Source organism: Hippocampus zosterae, chromosome 13 (assembly GCF_025434085.1).
Source record: "Hippocampus zosterae strain Florida chromosome 13, ASM2543408v3, whole genome shotgun sequence".
Classification (NCBI taxonomy): Eukaryota; Metazoa; Chordata; class Actinopteri; order Syngnathiformes; family Syngnathidae; genus Hippocampus; species Hippocampus zosterae.
Window position 1 is genome coordinate 12331977 of NC_067463.1, and position 17076 is coordinate 12349052.

General features: G+C 41.3%; 1 protein-coding gene across 6 annotated transcripts in view; it reads left to right on the plus strand.

Moving 5' to 3' along the window:
• The window catches only part of add3a (adducin 3 (gamma) a), a 59973-nt gene that overhangs the window by 17311 nt on the left and 25586 nt on the right, over positions 1-17076 (plus strand). For 5 of the 6 annotated variants that reach the window (XM_052084178.1, XM_052084180.1, XM_052084176.1 and 2 more), the window contains exon 2: positions 13045-13289. In XM_052084178.1, the coding sequence (XP_051940138.1) occupies positions 13095-13289 (195 nt within the window). In that variant the 5' untranslated portion in view covers positions 13045-13094. Of the gene's footprint in view, positions 1-7870; positions 8345-13044; positions 13290-17076 lie in introns of those variants that run through there. The other variant, XM_052084177.1, reaches the window with a different exon arrangement.

A 17076-nucleotide genomic window follows, 5' to 3' on the forward strand; every position in this document is an offset into this window, starting at 1 on the left:
TGAGTGTGAGCGAGTGGCCCCTTGTGCGGATGTGTGTGTACTTTGTACGAGCATGATTAAACCGCAGTTGTAGTTCACGGATAATGACCTCACTTAGACACAGACCAGAAAATACCAAATCTGTCTTCTCCCTCATATTGTGTAATGGATAGTCCCGGAACACAAGCCAGCACTCAACTGTGTGTGTGTGCGCTTGTGCGTGCACTTGCGCATGAGAGTTGGGGGAGCTTGACCACAGGCCAGTACATTGCTTTTTGACAGCAGGAACAAAGCATAACTGATTTAGAATTTAATTTCTGATGAGGAAAATACTAGGTTCAGTGGAAACAAATTCAGATCATAGGAAAAGAAGAAAAGGGCAAATAGAGAATGGATTTAGGTGGTTTACTGTAGTTATTGGATTATCACCTACCCTCAAGGTGCAAATCTATTTCACTGGGAAAATGTGGAGTGCTGCCCACATGTTTAGGTACTTTCGAGTAAGAAATCATTTTCATGTGAAAAATGAAGATGATTCTTGTAGTGCCCTATTTTCATTGACAGGCGTAAAAATTGCCATGTCTTCATTTTCGTGATGGGTCAAGGCACGTTTACCGTGTTTGGCTGACAGTGTTGCGCTTCGCTGGCCATTCCGGTGGACCTAGCGCATGCACCTGACAATTTAGCGACAGAACGTTGACTAGAATTTAGTTAGTCCAAGTTGGGGCGCAGGTAGTGTCACGCGATTTTGGTCGTTTTGAGTCTGAGCTCCTCGGACATGTGTGCTGGATGTCATGGTATTTCATTCATAAAAATGGCGACAGCGTGCCTCAACCCCTCTGAATCATTTAGAAATCAATTCATTGAGCAAATTTATATTAATTAGCATCTTCAAAATATTTTCAAAAGTACCCCCGGCCCTATCTGCAGCACAATTATAGTGCGGCTCGGCACACACAGACGCATGATCAAGGGTGGAAGGCGGTCTCCAAGCGCCCATTCCACAGCGGCCAACTTTACATCATCCACAAGTGCAGAGCTTCTTGCAGTTCCTTTTAAATGTATGAGTACTTTGCATCCATTGATCTCACTCATGGTCTCCGATGAGTTCTTACACCTTGTGTTCCGCGCATCTCTCCTGCACTAAATTAAAAGGGGTTGAGGGGAGCCGATTCCATTGGATGGCAAACAAGTCGCCTTTGCTCCCTGTCACAATGGTGCAAAGGCCAAGGGCCGCCGCGTGCCAAATAGGGGTCCAACGCACAATTACATCTGCGTACCCCCCCCCCCCCCCCAAAAAAAAGCTGATTCTCAAACTCCGAATACATTTGTTGAGAGTAAGGGGTGTTCAAAGAAAATTCGGACAACCACGAGCGACGAAGATGTGATAACCATGCAAAGGGCAGGTTTTCATGCACTGAAACAATTTTTGCCAAAAGTGAGGGGAAAGTGATGCCCTCCTTGGATGAAATTACAAAAAGAAAGTAACCTGATAACATGATAAGCTGTCCACTCTAGTAGCCACTGTCCCTAAAAGGGTTAACTCAGCACTTTTTTAAAAAACTTTGCCCTTGTCTTGGGACTTTTTATTCCCAGAAGCAGGAGCTGCATCAAAAATACAAACTATTCCAGGAGACTAATAAAGTAGGGGCCCTCACATTCAAAGCAGTTTTTTTTAACCATTGCCATACATGTACACACCCTTTAATTGTAACACTGCTGCGTGCATGTCAGTAGGTGGGACGGGTCAGTTATTTTGGTGCATACCATAATGAATTGAACAGGAACTCAAATGCCTGGAGAATATCATAAACTTAAAAATGGTCCCATGTGCAAAACTCATCTGTTGTTTTGTAGAACTAGTCCAAGTGTGGCGAGTGACAAACAGGAATGTGTTCGTTTGAAAACATCAGCAAATACTTTAAGAGCAGAGCAGAGCAGCGCAGTCGATGTAAAAGGATCCATTTCCTTTGAAAGCCTCTTCAAACTAGACATTGATGTCACCAGAAGCTTTGAAGGAAGTCAAATAACTCGCACAAGAGTTAATTCAGCACTGAGCTCCTCATTGTGTCGCGTATCCATGGAGCTGCAATCATCGTTCGGCTATTCACTCTGTGCCAGATCGTAAAGTGACTTTGTGTGTATATACGTGAGGCTACACAATCAAAGGAATACATTGTTTTGTACAGTTGGCGTTTTACACTCCTTACAGGTCGATTTTAATGACTTCTTGTTGGCCTGCATCAAATGTTCTAATGAGGATTCGAGTTTGTTCTTTGCTTATGTAACATCATTATTGCAGATAATATCATATTTTTAGTCACAAATCTGGAACATGTTCTGCACCCCTCCCACCACGCACATGAAGTTTTTACAAGATTTGTCTTCGTCTTTTTACAAAGCCAAGAGTTGTCATGATGATAAATTTCTTCGAACGGAATGAACAATTCTTACCAGGGTTTTTTTTTTCCAGTGTCAGCGCACATGAAACTTCAAGGAATGCACGGGCATTCATCAGGTTTGAGGCACTTGGGGCCAATTTCACGGCAGTGTGACGGCTTTGAGCTGCAAAAACAAAAGGAGGAGGAATCCTCCATTTGAGGCTTTGATTTCAAGTAACAAGCGCTCATGGAACGTGCACATAAGATCCACATTTCTTTGCCCTCTCATTTCAGTCTTACCCTAATAGTCGCCAACATGGATTTGATCAACTGTCACATCTGCTTCGAGCATCCGTGGTGACACAATCATATAGATATTTATGTAGTGTAATGTAATGTGTGAGCCATCTCACAGTGAAAGAATTATCAAATGACATATTTCAATTTGGATCTGGTACTTAAAAGGAATAAAAATGACAGCAAATGATGAACATTGAAATGTGTTACGTCACGGTCCTGCACGCTGCCTAAATGAGCAGATGCAGCGTATGCCGTTCTGTTCTCGCTACTCAGCAATCTGTCAGTTGAGTTCAACTTGACCGAGGGTAACACATCAGATGAGATGATGACCAGGCGGAGACTTCCCGTCGTCACTTCCACAACTCATTAAATCACAATCGATGAAGGAAATGAAGCAATAACAGTGACCCTTTGGCAGATCCAAACACTCGCGCTGTTGCATCGCTTGTCCTATGCTTGTCTTCTCTTGGCAATTGAGTCCCAAGCCCACCCACACAATGCTTAAGTGCATCCTTGTTGTTTTTGTTCTATCTGCTTTGCTTGAAACACAGCAGTGCAGCCAGTAACAAGATTGTTTCCTGCAATTGTCCCCGGAAGTGAATGTGACTACGTCTCGTTGCATTACACAGGAGCATCCGACTAAATGCGTCTTCCGCCCTCAAAAATGGATTAGTGGCGGTTTAGGATCACTCCCACGGTAGCGTCAAAGTAGACAGGCTGTTAAGAACAGGATAAATGGATGGAGTGACAACTCTCTCAGTATGTGGGCGTACATGTAGGTGTGTGTGTGTGTGTGTGTGTGTGTGTGTGTGTGTACACACTCCACATGATATATGAAATAGGCCTTTTCGACCCTCCAGGTTTCAAGTTATCAGGACTACAACCCACATGGTGCCGCCCTTTGCGAAATGAGAAGACAGGCCGTGAAATTACTGCAAGATTATTTCTGCTAATTTCCTATGAATGTCCCCACACCAGTTTGGCTTTTTGTTTTTGGAGTAAGAAAAATGCAGAGGTGCAAGTCATGAATTTTGTGTTGTTTGCATTCCTGTGAATGGATGGCGATGTGCATTCAGCGGTCCTCCTCTGTTGGGTTTTTTGTTTTTGTCCACATCTTATCAGGAGGGTCACAGAAAGGACGAGTGACTTCACCACTGTATGGGATTACTTAAACGTGCAAGGGTGGACAGATGATTCATTAACTAAACCTGTCTAAAAGTTTGCACAGAGGATGAAGCCTTTTTCCCACCTGTATTTAGTTTGACGTCATCTGCGATTTATTGTAAGTGGATGTGAAGCAGTGATGTTGGTCGCCTTCGGTCTGTGATGAGCTATCTGGAGAAGACAGACCGACAGTTATCAGTGAGTCATGAATGTCACCACCTCCCTCCCGCTGTAGTTGTCCTGGTGTTCTCTGCTTGCATCATTCGGATGCTAGCAAGACTAGGCCTTTTGTATTGAGGAACCAAACTCAACTGGCACGGTCCCAACATTTGGGGACTGCCAGCCACTCATGAAAACCACTTCTATCACTTGCTCCATTAACGCAAAGGCTAAATATCTTGCATTCACCATCTACCATACAGTAGGGTAGAACTCAAAGCAGAAAACGTTCCAGCTGTTTCAAATAACTCTCCACCCTTCTTTCATTAAAACAAGTTGACTTAAAAGAAGCCCCCCCCAAAAAAATCCTTAGTTGCACACGACTGTTTGTGTGCAGATTCACAGCCACGTCACCGAGCTTCAGTTTGAAAATTATACCACAATTAAAAAAAGATTGTGTGGCATGGTGATGTCATCATTAATGATGAGCTTGAACACGTTTCCCATCTGTTGTGCCATTTAAAGACTAACACCATTTAGTCGTTGAAATACGGTTCTATTTGAGTGGATCAACTCCCACATATCTTTTTTCCATCTGTTTATTGCGCCATTCCACAGAGCGAAATCGTTTTTTGTGTTTTAGTACAAACGAAGTAAAGTTATTTTTGGGTGTGACTACTAGTGGAAATGAGGGAGATAAAGTGGCTGGTCATAGTGAGTGAGTGAGTGAGTGAGTGAGTGAGTGAGTGAGTGAGTGAGTGAGTGAGTGAGTGAGTGAGTGAGTGAGTGAGTGAGTGAGTGAGTGAGTGAGTGAGTGAGTGAGTGAGTGAGTGAGTGAGAGAAATTAAGGAACATGGTATGTGAACGCGTTCGATATGTGGCTGATCCAAATTTCAATTGTTGGATCCTAGCTCAGCTTGACATTCTACTGACAGTCTCTAGTTTTCTTTATGAATGTTTTTTTCTTATCATTTCGATCAATTAAAATAGTGTATTTTGTAATATTTCTGAAAATAGGGGTTATGTTCAGCAGCAGGTGTATTTTTTTTCCAGATGCATCATCGCTATAATTGATAATGCAGAAATAAATTAAAATCTGTATTGCACAAGCTTTTTATAGGTCAAATTAAAAAAGAAAAAAGGGAAATAACTCCAAAACAATAATTCAAAAACATGTTACTGTCAAATGTTTGCTGTACACTGCTGGAAAGTCCTTTACTCTTGTGTCTTTTTTTATTTTATTTCTTTATACCACCATTCCTCTCAAAGTTAATTCAATGAAAACATAATTTGAGTCCTCTCATTCTTGGAGGCAAAGCAAACAGTTGCTCCTTTTGCATGTGCTAATATTTCAAGAGCGCAACACCCGTTCCATGAATTATTCTGCAGCATAACAACATTATTTTAACAATTTATTCCAAACATGCATAAAAATAAGAATACAGCAGGGTAAATTGTGAAAAAAAGAATCCAATTATCATCAAAAGCAAGGAAGAAAAGAAAAACGGCTGAGCAAAACATAAAAAATAATCAATACAAGAAAGCTAATGACCTGCTTACACATTACTATTTTGAATAGCAGGAAGTATGAACTTATCTCATTCCTTCCCCCGTATTTGAAGTTATACATTAATGGACACTCTGCTGTAAAAATGACAGTGTGTATGTTATTGCACGCAGTCATTTTTTCAGCCTACTACTTGAGAAGATTGATGTGAGTTCTAGTTTCACTGTAAAATCTACACTCCAGAGTCTATTCCAAACTGTCAATCATGTCCCCCAATTTTAACATGTAATCTGATCCCGATACCAAATCCCTTACAACCTTGTTGTACCATATTAATGGGCCTGCTGATACCGCTCTAGCTTCCTGTTTTGGAACTTGTTCTTAGTTCAACATCTTACTTAACATGAGTCAGAAAAGCAGATTTTAGACCGTAGTATGCATATTTTCTTCAAAACACATTTTAAATTCTTATAGACGGAGCTGGATTATTGGCAATGTTTCACCCGGACAGGTTTATGGCATCAGAGCAGGTGGACAGATATGAAGGAGGCGCCATTGTGTACTTTTCAAGATAGCGAAACAGAGTCTCATTGGTAGTTTACCTGTTAGATGACAGCCGTTAGTTGTAAAATTACCCCCGCGCCCAAATAAATAAATAAATAAAAATCTCTTCGTTAAACCGTTGGCTAAAGAACCTGCGGCTCTGTGTAAAGATAATTGATTTAAGATAAGAAAACCTTAATTAGTCTGGCAATGGAGAAATTCCCAATTCACAGCAGCAAAGTTATGAAAGGAATATATATAAAAAAAAAAACATGCCTTTACATATAAAACATATACATGTGTATACACATATATATACACACATACACAACATACACACATATATATATATATATATATATATATATATATATATATAGATAGATACACGTTCACATATACAAATGTATTGTGTCGAAATAAGCCACGCCAAAGTGAAAATATGCACGCGGCAAAGGAGGATTTTCTTGTGCCATGATCCAATATTGAGACAGTGGAATGCATTTGATATAAATAATGTAATACACTGTACATTAATTAGCCATTGCCATTTTGAATGAATGAATGACTTTTTTTGTCTGTTTAAATTCACAACTTTTAAAAAAGAATCTGTCAGACACCCATTAAAGAGTTGGTGGACGAGTTCAGTGATCTGATGGGTTAAGCTGCAATCAAAGTTTCTCATGGTTTCTTTCTTCCTACTGGTTAAAGTGACTTTATGCTGGATGTATAGTCATTATTGTTCATCAAATGACGAATAATGATACCTGCCCAGACTATTGCAAGTTTTAGCATTTTAGTAGTAGCACTAGTGCGGGGGTTGGCAACACGCAGCTCCAGAGCCACATGCGGCTCTTTCGCGATATCTCGTGGCTCCCTGGAGCTTTATAAAAAATGTTTGAAATTGGAAAAAGATTTTGATAGCTAGGAAATCACAAAACAAATTCTATGGGGGTGTTTGTGAATACACAACAAAGGAATGAATAACTACTCTGAGACAGTCCTACATACATATAACATGTGTTTCCTTCATTGTAAATTTTATAGAAGGCTTTTATTTCTTTTGTGGCTCCAGACACTTTTGTTTTTTTTGTTTTTTTGGTCCTATATGGCTCTTTCAACACTTTGGGTTGCCGACCTCTGCACTAGTGCTAGTAGTTCATTTTATTATTTATTATTATTTTTGTTCTTGTGTAATACGGTTCAGTTCTACTGTACAGCAAACTAAAATCAAATAATTAACACGTTCAACGTTCATGTAACTGTTGTAAGTGGTTTGTCCTACTTAAAGTTGGATTGAAATTTTGTGTATCAATTAAGGATGCACAATTAGTGGCTTGAACCAGATTCACAAGCAGTTGCTGTATGGCTGTCCCGGGATATGAGCATCATTGCATTTCAATGTTTCCCTGACAAATTTCAAAGCACATTTGTTATCCGTCGCCCGAGGGGCCGTTCAAGTCTAAATGTACTATGTGTGTCTTTTGTAAACAATGAAGAATAAATCAGTCCACTGCAGCAGGTTGCGTAGTCTGCGGCCAGACGGCATCATAATCAGCAACCTCTTAGTCGAGCTGCCCAGAGACGGTTGTGGGCTATGTGAGGTTGTCTGAATGAAAGATGTAAAGAGAGCAAGGACTGCGGAATGTGGAAGAGTGTTGAGGTTTTGAACTGATCAAAGAAAATGAGAGAAGGGGGGCAGAGAGGGAGAGAGTGGACGAGAGAGGAGGAGGTAGCGTGGGAGGAGCAGGAAGGGTGATTATTGTGTGAGCCTGCTTCTGATTGGTTAATGTGTGTGTGTGTGTGTGTGTGTGCGTGTGAAAGCCGCTGGGTGGGGGATTAAGCCTGCATCACGTGGTTGCTTTAGCTTCTTTTACACACATCCCCACATTTGCAGAGCGCACACACACATAACCCGTTCCTCTCGCATATAGACTCCCAGCTGTTGATATTTCTCTCTCTGGTGAACGGCGAGAAGCAAAGAAGCCCTGCAGGAAGTTGAGGGAGAAAGCAGCTCTGCGGTTTGCTCGATTACGACTCCACCCACATGGAGGATCTGTTCTAGATTGACAAGTGCACCGATTTGTTTTTACGATCGCTTCCTGGTGATCCCTTGATTCATATCCTCCTCTTTCTATCTCACATACCCTCTTTTTCTTTTTTTCGCTCTGAGTCAGTGGGAGTTTATGCCGGATTTCAGACAGCAAGTTATAGAGGAGAAAAAGAGACATGTGCTTTTCTTTTTGTTTTGCCACCTACCAACACTGCCGCTTCTCTCCCATTCACTGACCAAAGAGGAAGGAAGTAAAAGGTTGGTTGGGCTTGTATATTTACACCTGCTTTGGATTTCCCAGCACGCTGTCCTAAAACTGTCTGCGGGAGTTTATTTCACCCAGCCACATTGTCGTTCAGTGAAGCTTAAACGCGTCTTGTGTTGCGTTGGAGCATAGCTGTGACTCTTAGTCATTCCGACCCTGCGACTGGTTTTTAATTTTAGGGGAATTCCATGTTAGCAGGGTTTGCTATGACTCTCGGTGCTGCACGATAAACACACATGGTGCAAACGGAGCAGTGAGTGTGAGTGCCAGGGGAGATTAGCGCTACTTCTTATCTCATGTGTGGAGTCCTTATGTGAAAGGCTACGCAGACCAGCCACCTTAGGCCCACTACAGCACAGCATGGTTTTCTGAAATACAAATGAATGACTTCAAAAGGTGTGATTGTTGTTCACGGAAACCCCTTATCCAAGTCAGCAAACAGACCCTCATGCTGTGTGTGGCTTTCAGTTGCTCAGATTTTGCCTTGCACGCTGTCCTTCAGTTTCACTGCCTAGCTCTGTCATACTGGCGTGCTTAATCGTGGAAACACGCCCCCTCCTGTGTGTGTGCGTGTGTGTATATGTGCATGCACGGAACTGTAAGTCTATGTGAGGATTTTGCATGTGTGGATATAATTAGCTGCCATAGAGATTCTTTCCTGGTATTGTTACTGCTGGGGTTGTAAAGTAACCCGCAAAGCAGTCTATATTTAGAGGTGACGGCTAGTAGATACGTACACAAGTGTGACTCCGTACGTGTGTCCCCAAAGTATGAAATATGTATGTAAATAAATACCGTTAGATGTTTGTCAATGCGACTGCCCAGTGATCGTAGTGACGACGAGAATGGCACTCAGAAAAGTAATGGCCTCCAACAAGAGAGTAACAGTCCGGAAAAAAAAAATACACCTGAAGAAATAGACACCACCTCCTACTCATGTTTCCTTTTGAGTGTATTTTATTTTTTTAATATTAAGTCATTACAATCTCCGCTCCTGCCTTCCTGTGTGGACATTTCAAAAATATTAATGGAAGGTTCATTGAAAACTCCAACTTATCCATAGCTCCAGGTGTGTGAATCGATGAATGTGCATGGTAAGCAGCCCAGGGTCTCTGACTCCTGCTGACCTGTGACCCAAATGAGGACAAATGCCATCGAGAAGATTGTATAGAGGAAAATAAATGAGAACATTTGAACTAATTCCCGTTTTGAAATTGCCTCTTGCAGATCTGCACTAAAAAGTAATGGTGTCCTCTGTGCCCAGTGAGTGACTCGCCATTCCACAAATTTTTGAACAAGTCAGTTGGTGTGCATTGAAGTGGTTATTCATTTGACATAATTCTCCTAAATAACAACTTTCGCGTTCAGGAAGGGAGGGTTTCTAAGATCTCACAAAATGTATGCCCCTTTTCCACTGTACCGTGCTAATCACTATTGGCGGTTGGCAAATGCATGTACAAGCGTGTTCTCTTTCCAACGGATGTTCCAAATGTACCGACCTGATAACAAATGGGTGATGGAAAGAAAGGGGGGAAAAAGACTGCTGCTCTCTGATTTTCCCAAGCATATTCAGTATTGCTGCGTCACTGTGACTTGTGAAGATGCACAGCTAGAAGAGACCAAAAAAAACAACCAAAAAACCCCCCAGAAAAGGACGTGATTTGTGTTGCTCTGCCATTGCTTTGCACAGTGCAGTATTTCGGCCAGGTCCATAAATATTTGCACATACTCATCTTTTTGGCTAAAATGAAACCAGATAAGTTTGAACTGTAGACTTTCAATTTTTATTTGAGTGTTTTTCCTCATCCAAATCAGGTGGACAGTACAGTGTTAGAGTTTGTATGTATGACTCACTTTTTAAGTGCGGTGGAAAAGTGACACTCGTCACATTTAGTTTCAATAGTTTTATGTACTGTACTGCAAAAGTAATTACAATATATGGACACGTGAGTACATGGCTGCTTGCTGTATGTGGAAGATGGAGTGTGTAGTCCGAACTGCTGGCTCCTGACCAGCTCCAGATGTCATTGGCGCAGCGATGCATGAAGGGTGAACATTCCTGCTAATAAACAGTAAGCTGCTATCATTGAGATCGAAGAGGGAGCTTATTCTGTAAACCTCAAGAAATTCAAGATGGAATGCAGTCTTACATCAGTGTCGCCGAGGTCCATGGCATATCCACCATGTTTTTGAGAAGTCTTGCTTCATTTAAATTGTTATTTTGGAGGCAGCAATTAGTGCTGCTGCTTCTGCTGAGCTGGTCTGCTCTTGTCAACCCCAATTCATTCATGTGGACCAAACACTGATTCAATCACCAGCGTTCTGTTAATTGGACAGATTTGAACTCATACATGCAGAAAAGAAAAATGATTTCAGTGCAGATCCCAATTGTGCCAAAGGGCCAGAAAAATACAAGAGGTGCCCTCGGATCAACTCGCTAAAATAAAACCTCTCCTTTCTCATGAGCACTTTGAAACAGTAATTCATGCCTTCGTCACATCCCGGCAGGATTACTGTAATGCACTTTACTTTGGAGTCAGACAATCCACCATTAAGCATCTCCAGTTGGTCCAGAATGCTGCTGCTCGCCTCTTGACTGATACTCATGAGAAGGGAGCACATCTGTCCTCCTATGGCATCCCTTCACTGGCTCTCTATACATTTTAGAGTTCTTTTTAAGATTATATATATTTTTTTTCAAATCTTTAAATGGCCTCGCTCCACCTTACCTCTCTGAGCTCCTCGCCTCTACACATCTACCTGCCTCAGGTCTGCGGACCAGACACTATTAGAGGTACAAAGAACGAAGCAGAGGCTCAGCGGGGATCGAGCCTTTTCCGTTGCTGGTCCATTTCTTTGGAATGACCTCCCACTGAACATTCGGCAAGCCTCTTCGCTGCCCATCTTTAAAACTTGTCTCAAAACTAATTTGTATTCTTTGGCTTTTGACTCGGCATGACTCATACTTGATCTTAGTTTCACTGGTTTTGTGCTGTCTATTGTCTTTATTATTAATTTATTGTTTATTGTTGTAGATATATTTGCTACATGTACAGCGATGGTTGTTTTAAAGTGCTCTATAAATAGAGTTGAGTTGAGGACCGCATGCAGCATACTAATGTCACGGGCTCAAGGTCGTGGTCACCTCACACTGGGCACCAGATCGTGGTCTAACGCTGCTTCAATAAGTATAGTCTGAGTCATCGATGGGACACAAATGTAATCTTGAGTCAATTGCAACGCACCACCATGGTCCAATTTGAATTTGCATGTGTGGATTTCATGTCAACTTCAACTTGTTGCATAGCATTGGTTATGGGACCTGATTTAATACTTGTCTAACTGCCGTGAATATGACTGATTCTGGGTTTTAAATATTGATATTTCTTTTGCAAAATATTACTTTGACCCCACCCTCTCCCAATAAGGCTCACCACCACCCCACATTCACTCTCTAGCCGAGTGTGAGGAGAGATCGGGTTCACGACGGGGACAACAAGAGACACTGAAAAGAGAATGTAAAAGCAAGGGCTGGGACACCTCATGCTGCTGGACTTGTTACACAACTCTGTGCCTGTGTGTGTGTTTGTGTGTGTGTGTGTGTGTGTGTGTGTGTGTGCTGTTTTTGTTCCGACTAATAGACTTAAAGGGGCTTAATATTTTTTGTTGAGGCGACAACTGTTGTGTTTTTGAAATGCATAATTCCCGGCATTTAGCAAATTCCTCACGTTCGCACAAATAACACCTCGTCAGATATAATTTTGATGCATCTCAATCACTTTATTGCTGGTGTGTGTCTATTCATCTTTTACTGTCCAGAGCTAATCCAATCAGGTTAACCTGTAATGTAAAATGAAATGTATAGAAATGTAAAAAATACTATACAGTAACTATTGAATGAATAACAGAATTACTGTGACTAGCTGGCAACCAGTTCAAGGTGTACCTTGCCTGCCACCAAAAGACAGCTGAGATAGGTTCCAGACCTCCAGCAACCCTCGTGAAGATAAGTGGTTGGGAAAATGGATGGATGAATTACAGTCGTCACTCTGGGATAATTAATGCTGGATGAATAAAGAGCGCAACTATACAAAACCAATAACTTTTTTTAATCACACTTTGTTCGTGCAAGACTAATGTCTCCAGATCCTGGTGGGGGTCTACAAATCCTGTAACGTTGATGTGTCACTCTTTCGCATTTTAGTATTTTCTGCTGGTGATGCAAATTGCACCACAATGTTTATCGTTGTCCTGAAAGCCTCCCCTACAGGCAAGCAGAGGGGTGAATATAATTCCAGGTTATATAACAATGGTATTCGTCTGCCCTTCCTTTCCTAAATTTCTTCCTGTCATTCCTTCGCCCTTTGAACCAAGACGCCATCTGGTAGAGCTCACATTGCCCCCCCCCCCCCTCCCTCATACACCAGCGGCTTATCCTCAGCTACAGCAGCCACTGATGCAATTTTGTATTTTCTGTCTTTCCTTTCTCCATCAATGAGTGTTCAGCTGGGATAGGCTCCAGGACGCCTGCGACCTTTGTGAGGATAAGCGTATTCAAAATGGATGGATGGATGTTGGTCTTGGCAAGGCCATGTGCCATACTGTTTGACAAAATCGCATTTTTATGAACGGAATTGAATTTTTATAGAGTACATTTTTAGTCTAACCTCTACCCTTCTCTCGATTTCCTCAGGTGTGATTCAGAGCGGCAGACATTCAGCGAAGAAGTGAAACGAAACAGGGATGAGTGTGGACAGCCACCAGGGGGTTGTGACCACCCCTCCTGCACCCAGTGGCGGGAATAGAGAGCGCTACTTTGATCGAGTCAATGTCAACGATCCGGAGTACCGCAGAACCAGGAACATGTCGGCGGACCTCCGGCAGGACTTCAACGTTCTGGAACAGAAAAAACGGGTCACGCAGATATTACAAAGCCCTGTAAGTTCAAATAACCTCATCTCCACACCTAAATTCTGGTATGCTTCACTAGTGTGAGTACACTGATGCATGCCCAAGTACGGTGCACTTTCACTTTCTCTCCTCTGATATGCTTGGAAGTGTTTGGCAAGGGTTTGGTCATGCACAGGCACATTTAAATATACATTACCATATAAATAAATACCGTACTGTGATAGAAATTCACACTGGCACATTTGATCTCAGGTCAGATTAGGTCTGTTTGAATGGCGAGTGTGAGTACACACAAAAGCGAATGTCTCAACATATTTAGGTATATATTGGTGACTCGGGCTCACTGAAAATTAATTTGATGGACTGATCACCCAATTTGCAAATTTTTGCAGGAAAACAATTCAGTAAAAATCTAGAAAATTTCATGTACAGTACTCACTGTTTCCCAAACTTTATTGGGCTTTGGCACCCATTTTAGACATGAAAAAAAAATCTTGGACCAGACCACCAAAATTAAAAATGTCACAAACAGATATGACTACTGAAATAGTGACGATCTTGTCTTAATTTACGGACCAACTGACTTACTCAGTGTGAAATCTGGGAATGCTTCGTGGAACACCAAGTTTCCATCATCCTAGCAAGCCATAACTTATTCTGTTCATTTACAGTATGTGACTGGCAACACCAACTGAATTCTCGTGTACAAATATTCCACACCCTACATTACAAGCCACTTGCCCATTTCCTTTGATCCGTCAGTCACAGTTGATTTGGATTAAATTAGTTTCCCAAATCATACAGCCTTAGTAAACATCAAACAATAACGTCATCGGTATGGGCCACACCAGTAGCCGGTAAAGCCAGTTTCAAAAGAAGCACTGCAGACATTGGTTAGCATTTGGCATAACATACGTAGTTATTCTTACTCAGTTGGATGCATTAGTGGTGTAGTAAATGTACAACGTGTTGGCAAAACGTAAGCACAAGTGCAACAGCAGTGCTATTCTCACTCAGAATGTGTCATCCACGCCCAAGACATGTGTTCTCCGTTTCCACTATGTTCACTGCTTTCAACTATGTGCTTTTTGGGACTCCAAAATGCCATTTTAAGGACAGCGTATGGCCTAAGCAACGCCATTTTTTCTTTGTTCAATTCTATATAGAAAGGTTACTTTGAAAAAAATCCTTTGACAATACAAGCCAAAGCATGACTGAACTGAAGTGAACTGTACTGTTTGGTGGCTTAGGCGACAAGCAACGTCTTCATGGGAATAATATACAGTACTTGCTATTATCAGTATATGACAAACCCCCAAAATCTGTCTTGGTTGGGTCTTTGTTCAGGACTTTTAAATAACTAAAGAAAAAATGAGTTCCAGATGAGTTAATTGAAAACCCCATGAACTCTTTCAGAACCCACACACTAATAGATTGAATAAGCAAACCTCTTCTGCAAAGGTTGAACAGGTGAGTGCATATTCAGCTACATTTTTTTAAATATAATTGGAAACAGAATATCAGTGGCAAGCTAAAATCCTGATAGAAGCACCTTTTACCACACCTTTTCTCAGCTTCAGGCCAACAGCCCTCATGTTGGATCAGGTTTTGCTGTAGTCGGCAGCTTTGAGAGGGCAGGGCATATTCTTGCCAGCACTCGTAATGCTGTTGTTTGCTTTTATATCTCTGGAGGTCCAAATTCTTGAGAATTACAGGAGTTCTCAGAGACAAACTCAAGATAAGTATTGGAGGTACAGTTTGTGATCTTGGAGCTCCTTCAAGGATATACAGTACATTTGCCAAACATTTAGGCACGCAGTTCGAGGGTGCTGTTTAGGTGAACAACTTGCCTTTTTATAAACGGTAGACCATTTATGCAAATGATTCCGATTGTTTTGTCTGCTTGCTAGGTTTGATTGTTTCCTAGGCAGGAACTCAATAGCAACACTTGTGAACTCATTTAAACACTGCTTAGTATCATGTCTGTCCATTGCACTTTGTAATTTGCCCTTTGAACACTTGACATCACATTTTGTCAAGGTGGTATAACAAACATGTCATTTCAGCCCTATTAGTGCCTGAAATATTTGTTCAGCGCTGTGTTCAACTGAAGCCCTCGCAGATGTTTGAAATAGGACTTGTTATTATTGATTCTCACACAGAGTCAAACAAGTGTATATTTGATTGTTTCAATATCATCCATAAAGTGGATCTACTGGCATAATGGATATCATATTTAAAAGGGAAACTGCAATTTTTGGAAAGAAAAATCAACTTTTTTCATTTTTGACTCTGACTTTTAACTTGACTTGGTGGTAGCAGAAATTGACTTGCTGGGGTCCGTGCATGACATTGGCACACGCTTAAGTGCGTTTGTCAAGGAAACCTGCAGGATCTCCCATTGCGGATGATGTTGTTTGCTACACATCTGACATGGGCAATCGTTGTGCTGTGCAGGCGGGCAGGTGCTTTTAAAATATGTTTATGATGATAATGATTATGATTAGTTAGATGAATTGATTTTGACAATGATTCAGAGGAATTGTCTCACACTGTTGTCATATTTATGAATGAAATCCGATGACACCCATCACACATTTCCATGGGGCGCCAAATATATCTTCCTGCGCCTTCATCAAACACACCAAAGTTGCCTTACACCACCTTTGCTGCTATTTAGACCTGCTTTTTGGTTGTCTGAAATGTAATCTATTTCCTCTCACCAATTTGGCAGGTACGTCGGGGAAGTGTAGGAGAAAACGCTCTCGGTCTGCCGGAATGCCTAGTAAACACGCTCAAGTCAACTTTGCCCGGCATCTAATTGAAGATGCGCTAGTTGTTCATGCCAAGCAGAGGGGCGCCTGCTTACGAAAATAGGACCGTACAGTAACACAAGCTGTGGCTACCATTAGCTTGCTTACAGTGCATGTTGCATACAGTGCATGTCTTGTGCACGTTTCCTTTTTTGAGGGGTGCAACTTTCTTTTCCCGTCTCCCGAAATGTTTCTTTCTCACTTTCTGACTCCAATTCATCTTTAGCAGCAATACAAAAATACAACATAACTGCACGCGTCAGTAGCTCAGTGGCCTCCTTCTCACGACTTGTCTTCCTTTCTCAGTTTCTCCTTCACTTTCTGTTTGCTTGTATTCCACTCTTCCAAGACTAGCGGACTCGTAGATTACATGCTTCTTATGCTTAGATTGCAGGTTGCATATAAAGGCAGACCAATATAGACCAGAATTGGAACGACTCAGCTATGTCCATCATGCAACTGTGTTTACTTTTTTGGAAGTTTAAATCTGTAAGGCCCAATCGTTTCGAGGCCTCACTGTCTGGATTAATAGACAACGGAGACAACCAATTGCCATAACATTATGTCCACGTAACACAATAAAATGCAAATCAATACAAGCATTGCATCAAATCTTGTGCCTTTACAAATTAACTTATTTTTATTTACACGCAAATTGGTATTAATTTAGCAACTATGTTCATCTTTTGTGGTTGTAGTTTGCAGTGTGCTATAGAATGTTCCCTTTTTTTTTTTTAAGGCACAGACAGTCATAGTGAAAGGCATACGCCCAATATGTTTTTATCTAAGGTGGACTGTTTCACATTATTCAATACATTCGTCGTTAACTTCTTTTGACACTTGTTAATGCCAATAAATTCCAAGTTCAAAATGCTCTATGAATTTTTTTTTCAAGACTGTTTTTATAGTTTAATGTAATGTGCAATGGAATTTTGTTTTCCACTGTTCACATGGGAAATAACCCCTTCCAGTTTATTGACGTTAATATTTTTCAAATAAAT